The 20,453-nt window shown below is 48.3% G+C and overlaps 1 protein-coding gene across 1 annotated transcript in view; it reads right to left on the minus strand.

Moving 5' to 3' along the window:
- Window positions 1-20,453, minus strand: part of ARID2 (AT-rich interaction domain 2) — a 1,843,885-nt gene that overhangs the window by 770,903 nt on the left and 1,052,529 nt on the right. Inside the window, exon 12 of the mRNA XM_069629837.1 lies at window positions 8,513-8,591. Within this exon, the coding sequence (XP_069485938.1) occupies window positions 8,513-8,591 (79 nt within the window). The remainder of the gene's footprint in view (window positions 1-8,512; window positions 8,592-20,453) is intronic.

The following is a 20,453-nucleotide window of genomic DNA, read 5'->3' on the forward strand; positions in this document are numbered from 1 at the left end:
TGGTTTTTCCCAAGACTATTCCCCTTTAGTAGTACCTGGTTTAATCTCCCCTTAAGCCAAAAGAACCGGAGCAACCTATAAAGTAGAGAGGCTTTAGTATATGGCTAAGGTATAATTCTTCAGTATGGAAAACCAAGAAAACTATACTTTACCCCTGATGGAAATAGGATTGACGTAAAGAGTCCTGGGAAACAACGAAAGTATAAAATAAAAGAAAGGGAGGTTAGTAAGGTAGCTATCCCCGAACGGAACGAGGGTCGCACTGGTTTCGGGATGGTGCACCACAGCAAAGCGTTCAAAAAGATGCACTTAGGAATGAAGTCTAACTCCACAGAAGATGGGATTCCAATTAGAGTCTTTCTTACCGGAGTAGTTTACTATCCCAGAGTCCAGGAAGCAGGCAAGGGGTCTGGTACACGGGCGGTCAAGAAACACAGCAGAATCAGTGTTCAAGAGTTCCGAAAGCAGGCAAGGGGTCTGGTACACGGGTGGTCAGAAAACAGTTCAATCGAGGATTCAGAAGAAGGAGTCCGTGTGCAGGCAGGGTCGGTACACGGGAAAAACAAGGACTTCACAATTCAAGATACAGGGAGAGCACTTCGGAAAGTATGCCGGTTGTAACTTTAAACAGAAGCAGCGTTCTGTATGCCGCTGTGGAATAAGTAACAACAAAGAGGCGTACCGTTTGAAAATGAGGCCCCCATCTCAACGCCGAGAACTACAACATAACAGGTTTTCTGGATACTGTAGTTCGTGTAGAAATTCGCCATGGCAGCTGCCAGCGCGATAAGAAGGGTGCATGCCGGCGCCGTAACCCTTTATGAAGGGCGATCACTTTCCTGTCCCTTATTCTGGCGTTACCTGGAATTCCCCAATTGTTCTTGCGCATACGAGAGCAACGAGGCAGAATCCGGGAAACGTGGCGCGGCCGAGGGCGAGGTGTAACACAAGTACCATAAGCAGATCCTGTGTGGATCCGTTATCGACATTTTTTTACCGCAGTCTCGACATTTCTTGAAGCCTGATCGCGGCGTCGTCTGTTCTGATGAAGAAGCCATCGAGACCTATAAGGAATATTCGAGTAGAAATAGATAACTATCCTGACTGAACTGAGCAACGATGTTCCGAGGCCTCACGAAGCGCGTAAAAACGGAACTGAGCAACGGACGCAGTGCGTGGCTATTTATGGGCATGGAGACGTCGGCGCCGATACGGTGGCCGTCGAGGGACATCGACTCGGCGGACATCGACGCGCAGCGCCCTCTACAGAAAAAATTTCCGAGGCCAGCAAGCTGGAAACGTATTATCAAAGATAAGGAATACGACGGAGGACACAATCCCTTTGAATCATATGTTGGGTCACAAGCTGATAAGGCCTGCAAGTTTGGAAAGTTTCACAAACTTTGACCGCGAGAGGCAAGTTCTCTCAATCGGGTTGGCACAGTACCTTTATGAAGAAAAAGATGCCGCTGAAGACGTTGGTTCCTGGCAGTTCCTGCATAGCTCTTTGTTCCTGAGCCTCAGTCGTGGGGACAAGAGGGAGGACGCCGGGGGACTCCTGCATTGCATGGCGACGGGTCAAACAAGCTGGGAAAATGGAAGATCTTCGGTTCGAGTAGCTGTCGTCAAGCACACAACCTGGTGTCCTTCCCCTTCCCGCCCCCCCCCCCTGGTTAATCCTAACCTGCTCAGAGAATGGTATCCAGGTGGCTTACAAGGTGATTGGTCTCACCAACTCAAAAGGAAGAATTTGTCCTTGAAGGGGCTTCTCTGTCGAGATGAACTTGGCGCTTCGGACCTGCAGCAGGGATTCACCGGGCAAACCAACGGTCCAGGAGTTGCAGCAGCCGTTCTCTTCCAGCTCGTCTTCGGTTCTTTCGTTCCAGTGGTCGACACTGCTTTCATGTCCAAGAGACTTGCCTTTTAAACAGTTTTCTCCCTTTCATTCCAGCTTAGCTGCCACTCACCCAAGGAGGGTGGCTGTCCTTGCCGGAGAGTCAGCCAGCCAATCACGGTAGAGTGCATATGGGTCTCCTAGGAGACTAAGCACAGGGAGTTTTGGGCACCTCCCTCACTTCCTGCCCACCCCAGACACTCAGGCGCCAGAGGCGGTCTTCAGTCCTGAAGCCCGCCAAAGGCGTACGAACAAAGGGACCAAACCTGGTTTGGTGCACAGAGACAAACTCTAGAAGGACCTTTCCAAAAAGAAATGGCAAAAGAGCGGGACCTGTTTAAACAAAGGGGCTTAAGGCGCCATCTTGAAAAACATGGCTCCCGCGATTATTAGCTACCAGTGTTCGCAGTCGGGACAAATCATGGTAGTCTGTTGTAAAACTACTGCCAGAGCCATTTCGAGAGGAAAGGGTAGCATTTGACTGCTACATGATTTTCTAGACACAGGGGATACTAAGTAACCCCTCCAGCACTCTGTTGTAAGATAGGGTGTGCTGGGTCTAGGAATTTGGAAAGACTAGTAAAGTCAATTTCACTTTACTTTCTCTGGGAAACAGTAGTTTATCCCAGAGAAGGCATTTAAACCTTGGGACAGTCTGAAAGGCTTCCCTGTGTCACTGCACGGAAGGTGCAGTGTGACACACATGAAAAGATAATGCCTATGGAGTTGTCTAAAACGCCATAATCAAAAGAAATAAACACAGAAAACAAACTGAATTAAAAAGTTCAAAAATCCCAAAGTGTAGCAAAAGAGCTGGTGGGCTCTACGGTGGGAGGAATTGGCACATTTTGAGAATTCTCCCTAACAGTAGTCCGTTAGACTGCAGTGAAAAATCTGAAGATGGCTGCCTGGGCTGGAGCTTAAGCACTATAACCTCATTAGTTAGGGTCAAACAGAACCGAAGTGGATAGACAAAGGTACAGTGATGAAATCCCCAACTTTATAGCACTTAATTAACAGGATGTTCCCATTTACGTACAGCACACCATTCATATATGTGGGCGCCACCCAATCAGAGATGGTCAGCAGATTCTAAAATCATCATGGGCTTCTAGCAAGGAACAATCCAAGAGAAGGTACTTCAAAGCACACATATATCTTAAAGGTAAAGAAATGCAAAAATATGTGGTATTTCTTTGAGGTTCAAAGTGCTGGGGATGTAATATGGCCCTGGCAAAGAAGGCATGAGACAAAGAAGAGCAAAGTAACCTGAATTTAAGTATACTCCTGTGCCCTGTATCAGATGAGAACAGTCAACAGTTCAGAACAAGAAAAGGTCACTCATTTAAGTGACTTCTTTACTCTTAGTCCATAGACCTCATTCCTCCATACGTATGTGTGTCTGTCCTATGGGGACGGGACCGGTACACTTTTGGCACAGCACAAAATGAATTTCCCTTCGAAATTATCTGTGTTGCTAGGGGGACACTGAGGGCGTGGGCGTGACCAGTGCTGCCAACTCCGCTCACACCGGGCAGTCCTTCAATTTGCAAGACGGTAAACCTGACTAATATATATATAGGGGGACGGTGGGCGGGACATATAAAATAAAGGGTACTATGGACTAACAGTACAGCAGTCACGACATGGAAGATCCAGACCGGATGACTTCTTCCTCCCCAGGACTGGTGTGACCAACCAGTCTCGAGACAACCCGCATTTTGAGATGTCCCTCGAAGAGCAGCGACTGTCCTTAAATAGCTAGGACACTGTGGACATTGATTTATCACTGGTACATTTAGAGCAATACTGAGTTTAGTGTAAAGGATTAGATATAGGAATAAAACAAAGGTTAACAAATAATTCATTAACTGGTAAGTACTTTTAAAACCCTCCAATGCAAAGTAAATAACCCTTTCCTGGGGGAAAGGCAAAAGCACAAAGTCGGAGGTAGAAGAGTCTCTCAGGGAGCCAGGACAGTCAATGTTAGTTGAGCAAAGCCTAGGGAAGCTGAAGATCTTCTTTGCAGGTGAGTACAAGTCTTGCATAATGTTTTTAGAAGTTTTTGTAGAAATATGATTCATTTGAAGGGCTACAAGCTGGGAGGCTTGTGAGGGGCAAAGCCGCAAGTAACTCTGCAAGGGTAACCAAGACGAGAACCAGTGCGGCTACACAACAAGAGGTTAAGTCCTCTTAGGTTTACAGTACCTTTTGTTAGAAGAAATGGTTCCAGTTGGCTTCGGTTCCTGTGTGGCTCAGCAGATCCTGTTGTCCCTGGGCCTCAGTCGAGGGAGGACGTCTGGGGACTCCTGCAACACAAGGGGAAGGTCGGCAGTAACAAAGGTCAAACTTAAATTCTGCAGCATTTTGTGGTTTCAGCTCCTCGCGTCTATAGCAAATAGCAACACTGCAGTTCTCGGATAACACTTCAGACTTACCTCTCATCTGGGGTCCAGCACTCTGCTGAGGTGGCTCAGTCCTTCTTCAGGGAATTCCAGAGGATCTTCCTGGCGCTCAGGTCCGCCTTAAAAGCGATGCACTCGATCTGGTGTTCCTCTCCCTGGCACTTCCGTTCCAGCAGTAGTGCCAGTACAGCCAGCTACGAGAGGATGTCCAGGCGAGTTCACCTTGGGGTTGATTGGTCCCACCAACCCAAGGGGAAGTAGTCCTTGCAGGGTTTCACTAGTGGAAACTAATTTGGAGCTTCAGCACAGCAGCAGGGTTTCACCGGGCAAACCAACAGTCCAGGAGTTGCAGCAGACGTCACTTCCAAGTTCTTCTTCAGATTCCTTCGTCCAGTGGTCGACTCTGCCTTCCAAGCCAAAAAGCCTCACCTTTTATACAGGTTTCTTCAATTAATTCCAGCCTAGCTGTCAATCGCACACAGGGTGGCTTATCCTCCAAGGACAGCCAGCCGGCAAATCACCTTTGTGTGCACTCCTGTAACCAAGGGGATTAAGCACAGGGAGTTTCGGGCACCTTCCTCACTTCCTGCCCCTGCCAGACATACTGGAGCCAGAGGTGGGCTTCACTCGTGAATCCCACCAAAGAAAACAAACAAAGGGACCAAACCTGGTTTGGCGCGCAGAGTAAATCTCAAGGACTGTTCCAACAAGAAATGGCGAAACAAGACGACCAGGGCCATTTTGGCAAAATGGGCACCCATGGGTGCCTTACTGCCACTGCGAAAGCAGCCTGCGGTAAAAACACACAATGGTAGTAAAAAATAAACCACTGCCACCAGCCATTAATTGTAGAAAGGGTAACATAAAAATGTTACATGAGAATCTAGACAAAGGGTATACTAAGGAACCCCTCCAGCACCCTATTGTGAGATAGTGTGTGCTGGGTCTAGAAAATTGCAATATGCAAGCAAAGTCAATTTCACTTCACTGATCTTGGAAATAGTAGTTTAACCAAGAGAACGTATTTAAAACTTTGGGAAATCTAAGAGACTTCCCTGTGCCATTGTGTTAGTCTGGAAATAAAGCCCCATCATAGTCTTGCCCCGCCCCACCCCCTTCAGCAAGCATGCTCCGGTCTCAGACAATCTTTGACAATGTATGTGGAGCCTATACCCCCTGCCCCCAAGCCTTCATTTCTCAGGCCCCTTGTGCACTGTGTTACTCCTAGATTACTTCTAGGAACATACCCATGTTGTACAGAACAAATAATACCAACACAGTACCAACATACTCCTATCTTGCTACTGTGGACACAAACAACAAGGCACAAAGAACACATGAATCGATTCAATTATAAGAGTGGAATACATTTACGCTAATACCAAAGCATAATTCAAACAATGCTAAAACTCTATAAGCCTATATCGAATTTGCACCTTTTACTTCTGGTGCAAATCTACCATGGAATAACTATAAGCCTTTCAGGTTCCTAATGCAAGCATGTAATATAAGCCTTTCATTCTAATACAGTCTAAATGCAAGCCTCAAACATCCAGCAATCATCTCCAATAATCCTCTCCTTCATGCAGAATCAAACCTCTCCAATCCAATCCACACCATGCTTCACACCCGCTCTCTTAAGACAATCCCTGTCTGATCTCCACTTTCCCGTGGAAACTGTTTGTGTGAGTGTCTGACCAACAACTAGATGGTGTCACATTCTAATCATAGGCATCATTTGGGGTGGGGGGATTGGACATGGATACCCATTCCCCAATTTCCATGGCACCCCATTCTGTCCCCATGCATTTTGGCTCAGGCACCTCCCCTTCAGATGCAATGTCCTTCCCAAACACATCAGCAAAGTTACCCCACTTTGATTGTAATCAATCAGTTTGTCTAGCCATGAACCATACGTCCCATTTGCTTGTGCATCTCTCTCCTCTCCAGCTCTGTATTTGTCAAGCCAGGTCTCTCCTCTTCCCGCTACTCTCTTCAATCAATCAGTCAGCAGTGGCTGGCCCCTTAAGATCTGGTCACACGACTGCTTCTGCCAACCTCCGACAAGCTCTCTGCCCCAAAGCCATCGGATTCTGCTGCACCAAGACATCTCTCCCTCATTCTCAGGATTGCATTCTTCATAACGAACTCCATCTGTATCTAACTGCATTTTCCAAAAGACTCAGCAACCAGCAAGACTAGGGGCAACTCCTTCACAGCAACTCCCTCGAACTAGCCACTCTTTCTATCCAGCTCTGGTTATAGTTTCCAATGACGCACCCATTTCTATGGGTACTTACATTCTTTACCAAGAATGTCTATTCCCTTTGTGTCAGCATTAACAATGCCTGCCAGCCGGTGTTTGCATGTACTTTCACTGCATGTTCTGTGTCAAAGAGAGTGTCAAAGGGACATTGGACATATCTCTTTCATGGCCATCCATGTCTGGTGCAAAAAATACCATCTAATTCCCTATTTTTCCGTTCACTTCCACTGTTGGCTCGGTCTTCATTACGAAATGCTCTCTTAGTTCCCGTTTTCAAAGCATCCCCTTTGCAAAAAGCACCTCTCCCTCGTCGCTCCCTGGCGCTGCCCCCGCCCTCGTGTTGTCTCTGCGAAGCTTTGAGCTCAAGGGTTCATGTTATCTGTGTATCTCTGCCAATGTTTACGAATACTTTCTATCACAGTGTACCATAACATTTTGCAGTGCCGCGGCACTCCGCACTGTCTTCAACAGAATGGATTCAAATGCCAGCCTAATGCTTTCTAACCTTTACGCTATTCTTCTTGCAATGCAAGCGCTAACCACATACAAACTCATTCTAAATACACACTCAACATGCATACATGTGTCTCAAACATATCTCTAAATGTGTAACTACAAAGCATAACAATGTGTACTAAATGGCTCTTCATGTCAATTTATATATGACTGTGCGTCATTCCAGCCCTCATTCTTTCTCAATCCTGCAAACAATTTGTTTCTCTCAGCCTAAGCGCTACAATGCAAAATACATAACATCTTCTCTACATGTCATGCTGCAAATATACCGTGTCTCTAAAGCACTACATACAACAGTGCAAGTGTCATGCTATTGCAAACTCTAGTGTCTAGCATGTTTCTCTCCTAATGGCAAGCGCTATATTCTAATACAAACATATCATTCTAAAAGCAAACCCTTCATACAACAGGGCCTATTTCTCTCTTCAAATGCATAACATGTCAATGGCTAATGCATAAAGTGGCAGTCTAATATGTGGATAATTATAATGATGCTACTTCATGTACTTAATCAGAACTAAACAGAATGCAATACTGGATAGCTAACCATGATGGACCCGTGCCTAAAGGAATAATACTGGGTAACAATAAATAATGATTCTCTATTGATTCTAATGATGGGTCTAATGATGAGTCCAACGATAACAATTCCAGGCATCTCATTTTATCAGATTCCACAATTGCACTGAAGGTGCTGTGTGTCACAATGTAAAGATGATGCCTATGGAGTTTGTCAGACTCCAAAGTCAAAAGAAACAGCCCAAATCACAGAAAAATACATGCAAGTGTGGAAAAAAGGGTCTCACTCTCTCAAGGTTAGAAATTAAAAGTCCTTAAGTCCAGCAAACAGCTGGGGGTCTCTAACAAGACGTTCATTTGCTGTGTTGAATGAAAGCTTTTATGCCATGTCTGCTTAATGTAACTGTGTTCAAACTATGCACCCCCACAACAACCATGTCCCATACTTAGTACTTTGTACATGCAGGACTAGGGCACACAGAAGCTCCTAGATCAGTCCCCCTGGCTGTACACTGCCTCCTAAAAAACAGTCTCTTGGCCCAGGGGATTCAGCGAGAACTGCACTTTTCCCCCTTGAATTCAATGGCTGAAAGGTTTTCCACCTCTGCAGTAAGTGTAGATGAGTAAAATACTTTAGAGATCCTGCACACAAGTTGAAATATTTTTTTTCGTTTTTAGGAATACTAACAACGGTGAACCTTGGATGCCGTCAAATGCTTTGACAGATACGCACATGGGCAAACCAAAGGCGCAAATCCTACAGACAGATATAAAGACTAGTAGAGCAGATACATCCCATGTTAAATAAATAGCATCGCAATAGTCAACAACTGTGTTCCTTTATTTTGCGATTAAGCTCATTGAAAGATCGCTAAAATACATGCATAATTATATATGTAAGTGAATACATACCACTGGCAGGCAAACTTCTCACTATCTATTTCTACTATTCCTGGTGGTGGAGCGGCATGTGCTGGGAGTGATTTAGACGCTAGAAGGAACACAAGAAACGAGTAAGCACATTCACATTTTAAGCACATTTATCACAAGCAGAATTTTTACAAAAAATTGCACATACTAATATGTAAACATATTCAAAATTCAAATTCAAAGTCCTTTCACTTACATACAAATGCCTTTCTAACAGTGCCCCAGCATACCTAACCAATCAAATATCAAAAACCCAATCCAACAGGCCCACCCAATCCACTTACGCCAGCCTAGCCACTATACCCAAATTACCAGTGCTCGCGGCCAAACTATGGAAATCCTTGCCCCTTCATTATGGTCCTTCCACAAAGGCCTTAAAACCTGGCTCTTCACCCAAGCCTGCAATTAACTTACACTTAGCACAGGGTTATCACAAGCAGACTACAATGACACCCTCTGATTCACTGTGTTGACCAATATGCTTGTAAGCTTACCATGCAAATTCCTACTGTAACCAACCTCTTAAGTAAAACGTGCCTCGATACCTCTGGGTTTTGTGCGCTATATAAATGCACAAATAAATAAGGCAATTCCAATTAAAGATATGCATTGGCCAGTAACACAGGCTCTCTTAATGTCTGATTTCAGCTACGGAATACAGGTAGCCCGCCTAAAAGGTTTAAATTACCTACCTGTAATTATTGTTCTCCAGCATGGGTCTGGCATGGATTCACGTGCTCATGAATATTCCCGTCAGGCTGGGAATCCTCTGTAAAAGAAAACAGTTTCCCTTTCACTTTAAAACTGTATTTCTCCTCTAGGTCATATTGCCCCCATCCAATGACACTCCTCTCCCTAAACCCCGCCTCTGGCAGCCATCTTCAGATTTCTTCTGCAGGCTTCTGTTTTGGAAATCCTCGCGTTTCTATCTAAGCAATTTGTAGGTTTTTAAAAAAATTCTTTCATAGAAAAATTCGATTTTTGTTTCCACCAAAGCGTATGTGCTCTTTCCTCATTGGTCGGCAATGGGGATCTGTTGACTGTGAAGTTTTGGGCCCCTGATATGATATGGCATTTATAACGCGGCTATACACAAGTGTTTCAAGGGCAAAGATTCCTCAAAGTTTCTGGAAGGCCTTCTTGGGACTACTACAGGCCCTCTGACCATGGCTTAGGATAAAAATGAGGGAAGGACCCTCTTCAGGCCCGGCACCAAATGCCGGCTACAGAACGTCTTTGTGGAGGACAAGCATCTACAATGTCTTTACTGCCTGCACCCGGCCACATGGAGGTGGAGTGTGAGATGTATCTGTGCTTCTCGAAGAAGACTATGCAAGACGGGCATAGCAATTGGTGGCATGGCTCAATTCGAACGAGGCCTCTGCCCCGTACTTCAAACAGGTTCATGCCTCACCCAGTACTGGGCGGTCCAAAGAGCAGTCTCCCTCTGGGAAGAAGTCGAAGTTGTTTGAGGTAGCCCCAAGCATGGAGGAGCAAGAGAAGGCCAAGAACCGCAAGTCCGATTCCACTGGTTTCGCTGCTGATGCTGGCCCCAGGTTGGATAGGCCGCGATCACCATCGCCATCTGCCTCTGTAGCCAGCCTGCCATCAAGCTCCTCATCAAAGAGGAAGTCATCTACCCTGGCAAAGTTACGGGAGACATCAGAAAAGCTGAGGCCGAAAGAAGGCTACGCAGCCCAAGCAGGCTTAACTGGCGCAGCCAAAGTCCTTACTACCACGGCGGTGGTAGGTGCCGATCCAACGAGGGTGGCTCCTACGGCCCAAAGGGTATCCCTGCCTCCAAGACGCAACACGGCAGCTGTGGCGAAGGCTGCACGAACGACCTTCATTCCCTTTCGATAGTCTCCCTTGTTCTCAACTTGCCTACTTCGAGGCTTCTGCCCCCTGCTCTCAGTCAATACAATCCATCCCCTCTCGATAGACTATCAGTATACAAGTCTCCTCAACAAATGATCGCTCCTTTATTTTACACTTTCCTCTTCTCTCACATTCTTGCTATGGTTTTGCTTAGTGATAATTTAACTCCTTTACCTCTTGCTTTCCCAACTGCACCCATCTTTTCACTCTCCAAGTTGGTACTTTTCTTACTCTCTTCCCAAACCAACTCTTCACCCACTCTCCGAACACATCAAAGCTCTCCCCCTGATATACAATCTCTTACTTTGACAGTGGTACTTCCTTGCTTTAATCTCCAAGCTTCCTACTCTTCACTGTTGCCTCGTTTTAATCTTTCTGCTCACTTGCCAGATGGAACCCTGGGACCACTGCCCAAGATGGTACCCATCAGATCCATTCTGGCACTACTTCATTTATACTCTCCAACTAGCCTTCAACAAACAAAATCTATTTTCACTCTTCCACGCTTTTATGGATTCACATTTCTAGAGTGAGCACAAGTGAAGTTTAGAGCGCATCTTGTGACAAATGTTAAGCGATGGGCCAAAGACTAGCAGGTCTCCATGAAACAGGATAAAGGAGATGTTAAACGATTAAATGTCAACAAAAGTTGCGGTTCAACAATAAAGATGCAGGAAGCAACTCCTGGGGCAAGACAGCGACTCAAGGGTGACATCTGATGCTGAAGGACAGTGCAGTTACTTCAGTAGCCGTGAAAGCAGTCTTGATGGCAGAGTGCTACAGTGGGGGCTCAATCAGGTCTCAAAGAGGTATGCCTCGGATATCTCAATGTCCCAGCTGTCATAAACAGTTGTAGACAGCAGATCCTACTAACTGCCAATCATTTCAGGCGACCTGGTGCTCCAGCCACAAGATTAGCGGTGCAGGGTGAAATATTTTCAGGGACCAAGAAGGGTAGAGCCCCAGAGTGGTTGCCTATAGTCTTCTGATGATGTTGAAGTTGTGCACAGCAGTATATTTCTGCCAGCTGCAGGGAAGCACAGCTTCCAGTGTCTTCCTCAGGTACTTATGTGATTGACAAAGGTACAGTGAGGAAATCCCCAACTTTATAGCACTTAATTTACAGGATGTTTCCATTTAAGTACAGCGCACCATTCAAATATGTGGGCGCCACCCAATCAGAGATGGTCAACACATTCTAAAAAAAACATGGGCTTCTAGCAGGGAACAATCCAAGAGAAGGTACTTCAAAGCACATACATATCTTAAAGGTAAAGGAATGCAAAAGTATGTGGTATTTCTTTGAGGTTCAAAGTGCTGGGGATGTAATATGGCCCTGGCAAAGACGGCATGAGACAACGAGAAGAGAAAAGTAACCTGAATTTAAGTAAACTCCTGTGCCCTGTATCAGATGAGAACAGTTTGGAACAAAAAAAAGGTCACTCATTGTAGTGACTTCTTTACTCTTAGTCCATAGACCTCTTTCCTCCGTACGTATGGGTGTCCGTCCTACGGGGACGGGACCGGTACACTTTTGGCATAGCACACAATGAATTTCCCTTAGAAATTATCTGTGTTGCTCGGGGGACACTGAGGGCGTGGGCGTGACCAGCGCCGTCAACTCCGTCCACACCGGGCAGTCCTTCAATTTGCAAGACCGTAAACTTGACTAATATATATAGGGGACGGTGGGCAGGGCTTATGGAGGAAAGGGGACTATGGACTAACAGTACAAAGTCACAGACCGATGACTTCTTCCTCCCCAGGACTGATGTGACCAACCAGTCTATAGACAACCTGCATTTTGAGATGTCCCTCGAAGAGCAGCGACTGTCCTGGGCTGCAATCACCAAATACCCTGGGACCTGGGCCAATATACCGGGCATCGTCTCCTGAAGCGCGGTATCAGATGGAACTTCGTGGGCATCCTGCTGGACCTTCAGTGACTCTTATGTGTTAAGATGTCTCCCCTTCAAAGTCGGGGACCGAAAATTAGAGAAATCTGCAGTGTGACAACCATTGCTGAACCGAAGTCCCAACGAGCCAGTATCGAGAAGATAATCTGCTGGGTGCCCAAACTGAAAGTCTGTTCCCGACTAAAGTTCCTTCTTCAGCCTAAGGCCAAGAATCCAAACAGGAGCTGCCGTCGCCTCACCTGGGGACCAGTTTGTGACATTGTCTTCTTTCTACATGAAAGGTTACTGTCCCGCTGCTATGTACTCAGCTGGGTGCTTGCTGTGCTGAATCAGACTCCTCCTGAGTTGAGACACAATGGGGTGGACAACCCAACTGTGTACTCCCAGGCCGAAGGACACTGGTCCGTTGGTCTACAATCCGTTAGGGGGGGGCGGGGGGAGGTTTACTTGACCGCCCAAAGAACAAGTTACTTTCTTACCTGGTAACGTTCTTTCGACGGGATGTTTCTCCGACATATTCCACATCGCTGACAGTAATGTCCACAGCTGTGCTGCTTCGGAAAAACATTTTGGCGTCGGTGTCCTGAGTCGATGACGGCCTCCGTCAAGAGCCGACGTCACTTGATGTTATATGTAGGACGCACAACGCCCGTAGCCTCAGTTGCAGTTTTTCCCCCAGAACGTGTGGCACCAATCTTCTGCCAGTATGACTACAGAAAGCCTTCCGGAAACGTAAGCTGCAATCGCATAAAAAAATCTGTAGAGGGGCAGGCTGGGAGGGTCTGATGTGGAAAACGTCGGAGGAACAGCCCATCGAAAGAACGTTACCAGGTAAGAAAGTAACTTGTTCTTCGAGGGGTTGTGTCCTCCGATGTATTCCATATCTTTGACTCCCAAAGCAGTACCAACGTATGGAGATGGGAAAAGAATTTAGAATTCTAGAATGCCCAATCAAATTGCAGAATAGAGGACCGCCTTATCAAAGACCAAATCTTGCCCATGGATAGAGTCCAGGGAATAGTGTTTTACAAAAGTAAGGGCAGAGGCCCATGTGGCTGCTTCACAAATATTACGAATTGGAACACCCCTCAGCAGAGCAGTAGAGGCAGCCACACCCCTAGTAGAATGGGCCCGTAAACCTACCAGAGGGTCCTTACCCACCAAACAGTAACATTCAGAGATCGTCAAAATGATCCATCTGGACAAGGTTGCTTGGTAACAGCTTGACCTAAAGGCCTTCCAGCGTATCCTACAAATAGCGGATCGTCCACTCTGACCCAGGACATCCGTGAGAGAGAGAAGCTCAAAGCTCTCCTCGGATCCAACCTATGGAGCCTCTCCTCTTCCTTACCTGGATGCGGAGGAGGATAGAACGCCGGAAGAATTACTTTCTGGCTCAAATGAAATTCCGACATAACCTTCAGAAGAAAAGAAGGATGAACCCAAAGGACAACCCTGTCCTTATGGAACACCGTGAAAGGTGGCTTGGCGGACAGTGCCTGCAACTAACTCACTCTGCGAGTGGGAGTAACCGCAACTAAAAATACAGTCTTAAAGGTCAACAGTCTCAAAGGACAAGAATGTAAGGGGCTCAAACGGAGCTCCCATTAGGAATTTTAGAACCAAGTTCAAATCCCATCCCCGCACCTGGAAAGGCGACAGTGGAAACACATTAGTTAGCCCTTTTAGAAACTGAGAAATCAAAGAAATCTTAAAATAAGAACACTCCTCAGACAAGCGCTTAAATATGGACAGCGCCGCCAGGTAACCCTTAATGGTACCCACTTGCAGGCCCTTGTGGGCTAATGAAAGCAAAAAAGACAGAACCACAGGAATTGAACATTGAAAAGGATCCACATTCTGTACCCTGCACCAGTTGCAGAACTTTCTCCAACGGCAACGGTACAGGGATTTTGTTGCGGGCCTTCTGGCCAAAAGCAACACCTCCATCACTTCGGGGAGGTCCCAATCCTTATACCTCAATCTTCCAGATATCAAGCATGAAGGCTGAGGGACTTGACCTCGGGATGGAGAACCCGACCCCCCTCCCGTGAGAGCAGATGGACATGTCTAGAAGGTCCGGGTACCACGCTCTCCTGGCCCATGCCGGAGCAATGAGAATCATTCGGGAACCAAACCTCTGTAACCTCTGCAACACTTGCGGAATGACGGGGATGGGAGGAAACACGTACAGTAGTGGGAAGTACAACTCCACTATGAACGCGTCCCCTAAGGCTCCTCTTGGAGGAAATTCCCGCGAACAGAATCTTTCGCACTTCCGGTTGACACTGGTGGCGAAGAGTGTTAGGGAGAATTCTCTGTTTAGGCTGAATTTCCTAACCTAGTGAGTCCCCCAGCAGCTTTGCTGGATTTTTGGGGTTTATTTGTTTCTCCTGCCAAGAGTGAGACTCTTTTACCCTCACTCTTGGACATGATTTGAGTGTGTTTCTTTGAATCTAGATGCGTTTAATGGGCTATGGGGTCTTTTACCCCATAGGGCTTCATGTGTTTTTGTGATGTGTGTTACACAGCACCCTCAGTGCAGTAACACAGGGGTGTCATAGTGACCCCCCAGTATAGACTCCATACCCTGGGACTGACTACTGTCTCCCAGGGCATGTAAAGTCACCATTGACTTTACTAGTCTTAAATTCTGAACAGAACCAGTACAAACCATCATATTGTGGACGTACTGGCTGGGGCAATTCAATTGCCCCAGGGTCTGTTAGTCGAGGGGGCACGTCTCCGTCCCCCCTGATCGAGTTTTGGCTGGTGGCAGTGGATACTACTTTTTATATTCAACCACGAATATTTTCCTATGGGATTTCCCATTGTTTTAGGCTACTATCTTTATTTAATTATTTACGGTAGCCTCGAACATACCGCCGGTTTATTTAATTAATATTAATTCTCCGGTTGGTATTTTTTGCCAAAACTTGATTCTAAAATGGCGTTTGTATTCTCTTCTGTGACTCCAACACAAGTCGAGCCCTTTGTTCCACTTTTTGGCGGGCTTCTCCACAGAAGCCCTCCAAAGAGGTGCCACTCTGTCTGGGGTACTTAGGAGGGGTGGAGGGGGATTTAGGCACCCTGGACTGAGTTGCCTAGGCAACTCAAGTCGCACTCCGTCCTGATTGGCCCAAGTGGTGAGCCGGCCGGCTCACCACTTAGCATGTTTGAGTGACAGCTAGGCTGAGTGAATGGGGGTTTTCTGCATAAAAGCAGGGCTTTGGGGACTGGAACTTCAGAAGTCGCCACAGGACCTAAGAATCCGACGAGGGAGAAGCTGAGCTGACCTGCCACGACGACACCACCGGTGGAGCCCTTCTGGACCGTCTCACCACTTTTCCCAACGACAGAGGAGATCTCCCGCCGGAGAGTCTTCTTCCTTTGACTGGTGGGGATAACCAGTTTCACTGTCTTTTCGCCTTCCCGACGTACCTCGTGGCCGCCTTGCCTCTGCCAAGCACCCTGGCAACCAGGATACCACGTTTGACCACGACCGCGAAAAAAAGGTACCACTTAACCGGAAAACTCAGAGGCTGGTTTCTTCCCTGGCAGTGCAACGACCTTCCTCTTTCCTCCAAGTCGAGATATTCTCTTCCCCTGGACGACGACGTGACTTGCACCCACTGCCAGGAACAACTGCCACCGCTGGAGGATCCTTCCCACTTAAGGTACCGTGTCCCGCCAGGCTTCCCTTGCCACCGACTGTACGGGGTAGATTTAGCCCCCGGCTTTCGAACCTGGGTTGGCCTGGGACACCCTGGCTAAACTTTCCTGAGCCTCTCTAAACTCTTTTTGAACTCGCTGCAAGACTTTCTAAGCCTAGTGCAACTGTGATCTTGGGCGCATTTGTGCTCTGCTCTCTCTAAGAGTGGGCCAAGCCTTTGGACTTTGGCTCACCAGTGACTTTTGCTCTTCTGCCTTGCTAACAGTGTTCCTGAATCTTAGAGTGGTGTACCTTTCCATATTCTGTCCATATACCTCCCTTTTTCACAAACTTATTGGAGTGCTATCTAGTCAAGCGCTCACCTCTGCATGAAAATAAGTGGTGTTTTACTAAGACTTATCTGATAAGGAAAAAGGGGTGTATATATTACAATAGTAACTGTGTTTAGAATATTTTACAACAAGAGTGCTGGAGTGTTTCAAACAGTGTGTTTTTAAATAAATAATTATATACTTTGATACCAAAGCTCTGGTCAGTGTTTGCTTGTATTGGTGTGTCTGAGTGCCTATGGTGTATACTTTGCATACTGCCTAACTCTTCTTGAGAGAAGTCTGACTGCTCAGCCACAGCTAACAGGTAAATCTGGGTGGTACAGACTGCTACCAAGTGGGTTTACTGCTAACACCTGTAGTCCTAAATCCTTTACAGTGTTCCCTAAGGGAACTGCACAGGTTTCTGCCTAACAAAGAGATCCACTTGTGGGGTCCCCCAAAGGGCGAAGATCTCCAAAAGAACTTTCTGAGCCAGCTCCCACTCTTGAGAGACTGCTCTGCCTGCTCATCGCATCCGCCGCCGTGTTTTCGTCTCCGGCCAGATGAACTGCCGAGATCGAAATGTCCTGCTGGATGGCCCAGAACCAGAGCTACATCGCCTCTCTGCATAGTGGGAGTGATCCTGCCCCCCCCTTTTTGTTGAGGCAGTGCATTGCCACTGCATTGTCCACCAGGATCAGGACATTTCCCCCCGCCCTCAGCTCAAACAGATTGATATGGAGTCTGGACTCCGGACTCCGACGGAGACCAACGACAGCTGACTGGCAACTCGTTGGCATGAGCTCCCCATCCCGTGAAGGATGCGTCCGTCACGATTGTCACCTCCTGCCAGGGTAGCCAAAATGGAGCCCCCTTCATCAGATTGCCTTCGACGGCCCACCACAGAAGATCCTGGGCGACCGAGGGCGGCACCTGAACGGGATCCGACATCCTGCAGGAGGACTGAGACCACTGCATCTTGAGAGCCCACTGCAGAGATCTCATCCGCAGCAAGGCCTCTGGCACCAGGAGAATGCAGGATGCCATGAGGCCTAGCAACCTCAAGAACTCGAACGCCGGGAGACTCTGGGCAAGTTGAAACTTGTCCACCATCTGCAGAATGTGATGAGCTCTCACCTGGGGAGGGAAACACTGCCCCAGGGATGTATCGAGCTGTGCTCCGATGTACTGGAGCCACTTGGTAGGTGTCAAATGAGACTTCTTTAAGTTGAGGGAGAAGCCCAGCTTGTGAAGGGAGTGTCAGGTTACTGACAGACGATCCAGGACTTGCTCGGGAGAGCGCGCCGTGATCAACCAATTGTCCAGGTAGGGCTAGACGTGAATCCCACCGCCCCCTTTCCTGAGATATGCTGCCACCACCACCATGAGCTTGGTGAAAACCCTCGGGCGGAGGTCAATCCGAATGACAGGCCCTGAAACTGAACGTGCGAGTCGCCAGCCGCAAACCTCAGGTTCATCCGGTACACGGGATGGATCGGCACTTGGAAGTATGCATCCTTGAGGTCCAGAGACACCAACCAATCCCGAAGTTGAAGGGCCTGGAGGACTTGAGAAAGAGTGACCGTCTTGAACTTGTCCTTCCTGAGAAGTTTGTTCAACCAACGCAAGTCTATGATGGGCCTCAATCTCCCGTCTTTCTTTGGGATCAAAAAAATAAGGGCAAAACCATCCCTTGTTCCTCTTGCTACAGGCACCAGTTCTTTGGCACCTTTCTGGACTCTTAAAAGAGAGATTCCCTGGTTGGATTGTCGTGAGGCCTCTGCCGGAAAGGAAGACAGTAGCCGTGGGCTATGATCTCCAGAACCCACACATCTGAAGTAATGGCACGCCAGCCTTCCCCCAACCGGCGAACCATGGGACAAGGCCTCATGACTGAGCTGAAGCGGCTGCGGCAGTGCCTGAGGGCAGAGGCAACTGACCGAGCAGCCTTGGCACCTCGAGTACCTTCTTTTCCACCTCTGGTACTCCTACGTTGGCCCCTTTGGCTTGCAGCTCCCTTCAATCTACCAAAGGAACCTCTCCTCCATTGCGGTCTCCTAGGACGAAAAGGCGGAGGTTGGCGAACTGCAGCGCTCAACGACTTCGCTGCAGCTTTGGAGGTCTGCAACCTCTCAAGGCCCTCGACAGCCTTGCTTCCAAAAAGATGGTCACCATCAAAGGGCATGTTGAGAAGCCAGGCTTGTACATCCGGAGCAAACCCCACTTCCGCAACCACTCAAATGCGCATCACGGTGCTCGCCGCCATGGACCGGCTGACACAGTCTGCCACGTTCAGACCCGACTGAACGGATTCACACATGGCATCCTTGCCATCCTATACAAGGGCAAGAAAGCCATCCCGTTCCTCCCCTTCGGGAATATGTTCAGCCACCAACAAAACAATTCCACAGAGTGTGAGTGAAACGTGCCAAGGCGCACACACAGTTGGCTGCTTTCAAAGCCATACCCCCTGAAGAAAAGACTTTCTTCGCCCAACCGTCAAAACCTTTGTCAACCCTATCAGGAGGGATGGTAGGGTACGACGCCTGTTTTGCTGGGGCCGTAGCGGCCTGCACCACCAAACTCTCCGGAGTAGGGTGCATGGACAAGTAGCCGGGGTCGCCAGTGGATAGCCAGTACTTTTTTAGCAACTTCTTACTCACTGCCAGGAGTCTCCGGAGCAGTCCAAGCCGCCGCCACCCTTCATTGCAAGGCCATATGGAATGGCAGTACCGGGTCAGTTGGTGGACCGTGGTCCAAGATATCTGTCCGGTCATCCTGCAGAAAATCTACTGGTGGCGCAGACCACCCCAAGTACTCGGTCACCCTCGACATTAGCCACCTGTACGAAGAGTCAGCATGCGTACCAGGCTCAGGCGTGCCAAACTCAACCTCTGGGGAGGTATCAAGACCACTGGCGTCGTGCACAGACTGACGCAGGTCTTCAATCTGGCTATGACCAGACAATATTTTGTCAGGAACCTCATCCGGAACCAAACCTTCCGAAGACACTTCCTCCACCTCAAATATAATCCAGAGGCTGGAATAAATCCCTGGAGGAGGGCACAGAAAAAGGCTCAAAGATAGGTCTCACCGCTTTCTTCAGGGCCTTACTTAGGGTTTCCACCGATGCACAGGGTACCTCCAATAAAGCATCCTTGAAAGGCATCGAGGGCGTCGACAGAATCGGCGTCGAGTGTGGCACTGATGGCTTTGACACAGGCCTCGAGGGCTTAGCCCCGAGCGTGTCCTTCAACGGCCTTGGCGCCGATGACTTCCTCGGAGGCGGAGCCTCGAGAGAGTCCCTTGATGGACATAGCGCTAATGGCATGGACGTCTTCTTCGAAGACCTCACAGGCTTCGACGGTCTCGAGGGCGTTGAGGACTGGGAGCGGGCATGGCTAGAGCGATCCACCTTGTCCGATCGGGACCTCGAAGGCGCCCGATGATCGCGACGACCACCCGAGCCGAAAGGCGTGCGAGCGATGGCCCTAGCACGTCCCCTGCCGGCTTCTTTCGAAGGCGCGGACGGAACGGAGCCCTGCGACTGAAAAATCACCATCATCTCCGTACGAAAAGCATCCAATTCAGCAGGAGAAGAGTACTTGTTGGGACAAGCAACCCGCCGACGGGTAGAGTCCTCGGACGAGGAAGGCGACCGGTGATGGCGCTTCCGCGAGTGCCTCGAAGAGGCAGAGGAATGACAGGAACCACTCCGGGACCGAGACCCCCCCCTGGACATACGCCGATGACGCAGAGAGTCGCCTCTCGAATAGTCGGTCGAAAGCCCCACGGATTTTGACATTCGGGGCTTGGAAACCCTACCGACAGAAAGCAGCTTCTTCCGCTCCTGCAAGGCCTTTGATGTTAACGACTGGCAATCGTCACTATCATCCGTGGTGTGGTCCTCACCAAGGCACCAGAGGCAGGCGTCGTGGGGGGCGCGCCGAGATCTCCTAAGCGAACACGTTCAAGAAAAAACGGAACTGAGGCTACAGGCGTCGTGCGTCCTACTTATAACATCCGGTGATGTCGGCTCGACGGAGGCCCTCGAGAACAGCGTATCGACGTAGAAAATTTTCCAAAGCAGCACAGCTGTGGTGATTACCTGTCATAGATGTGAATACCTCGGAGGAACCAATTCC

This window comes from Ambystoma mexicanum, chromosome 12 (genome assembly GCF_040938575.1).
Source record: "Ambystoma mexicanum isolate Mex_15411 chromosome 12, UKY_AmexF1_1, whole genome shotgun sequence".
In the NCBI taxonomy this organism is placed as follows: domain Eukaryota; kingdom Metazoa; phylum Chordata; class Amphibia; order Caudata; family Ambystomatidae; genus Ambystoma; species Ambystoma mexicanum.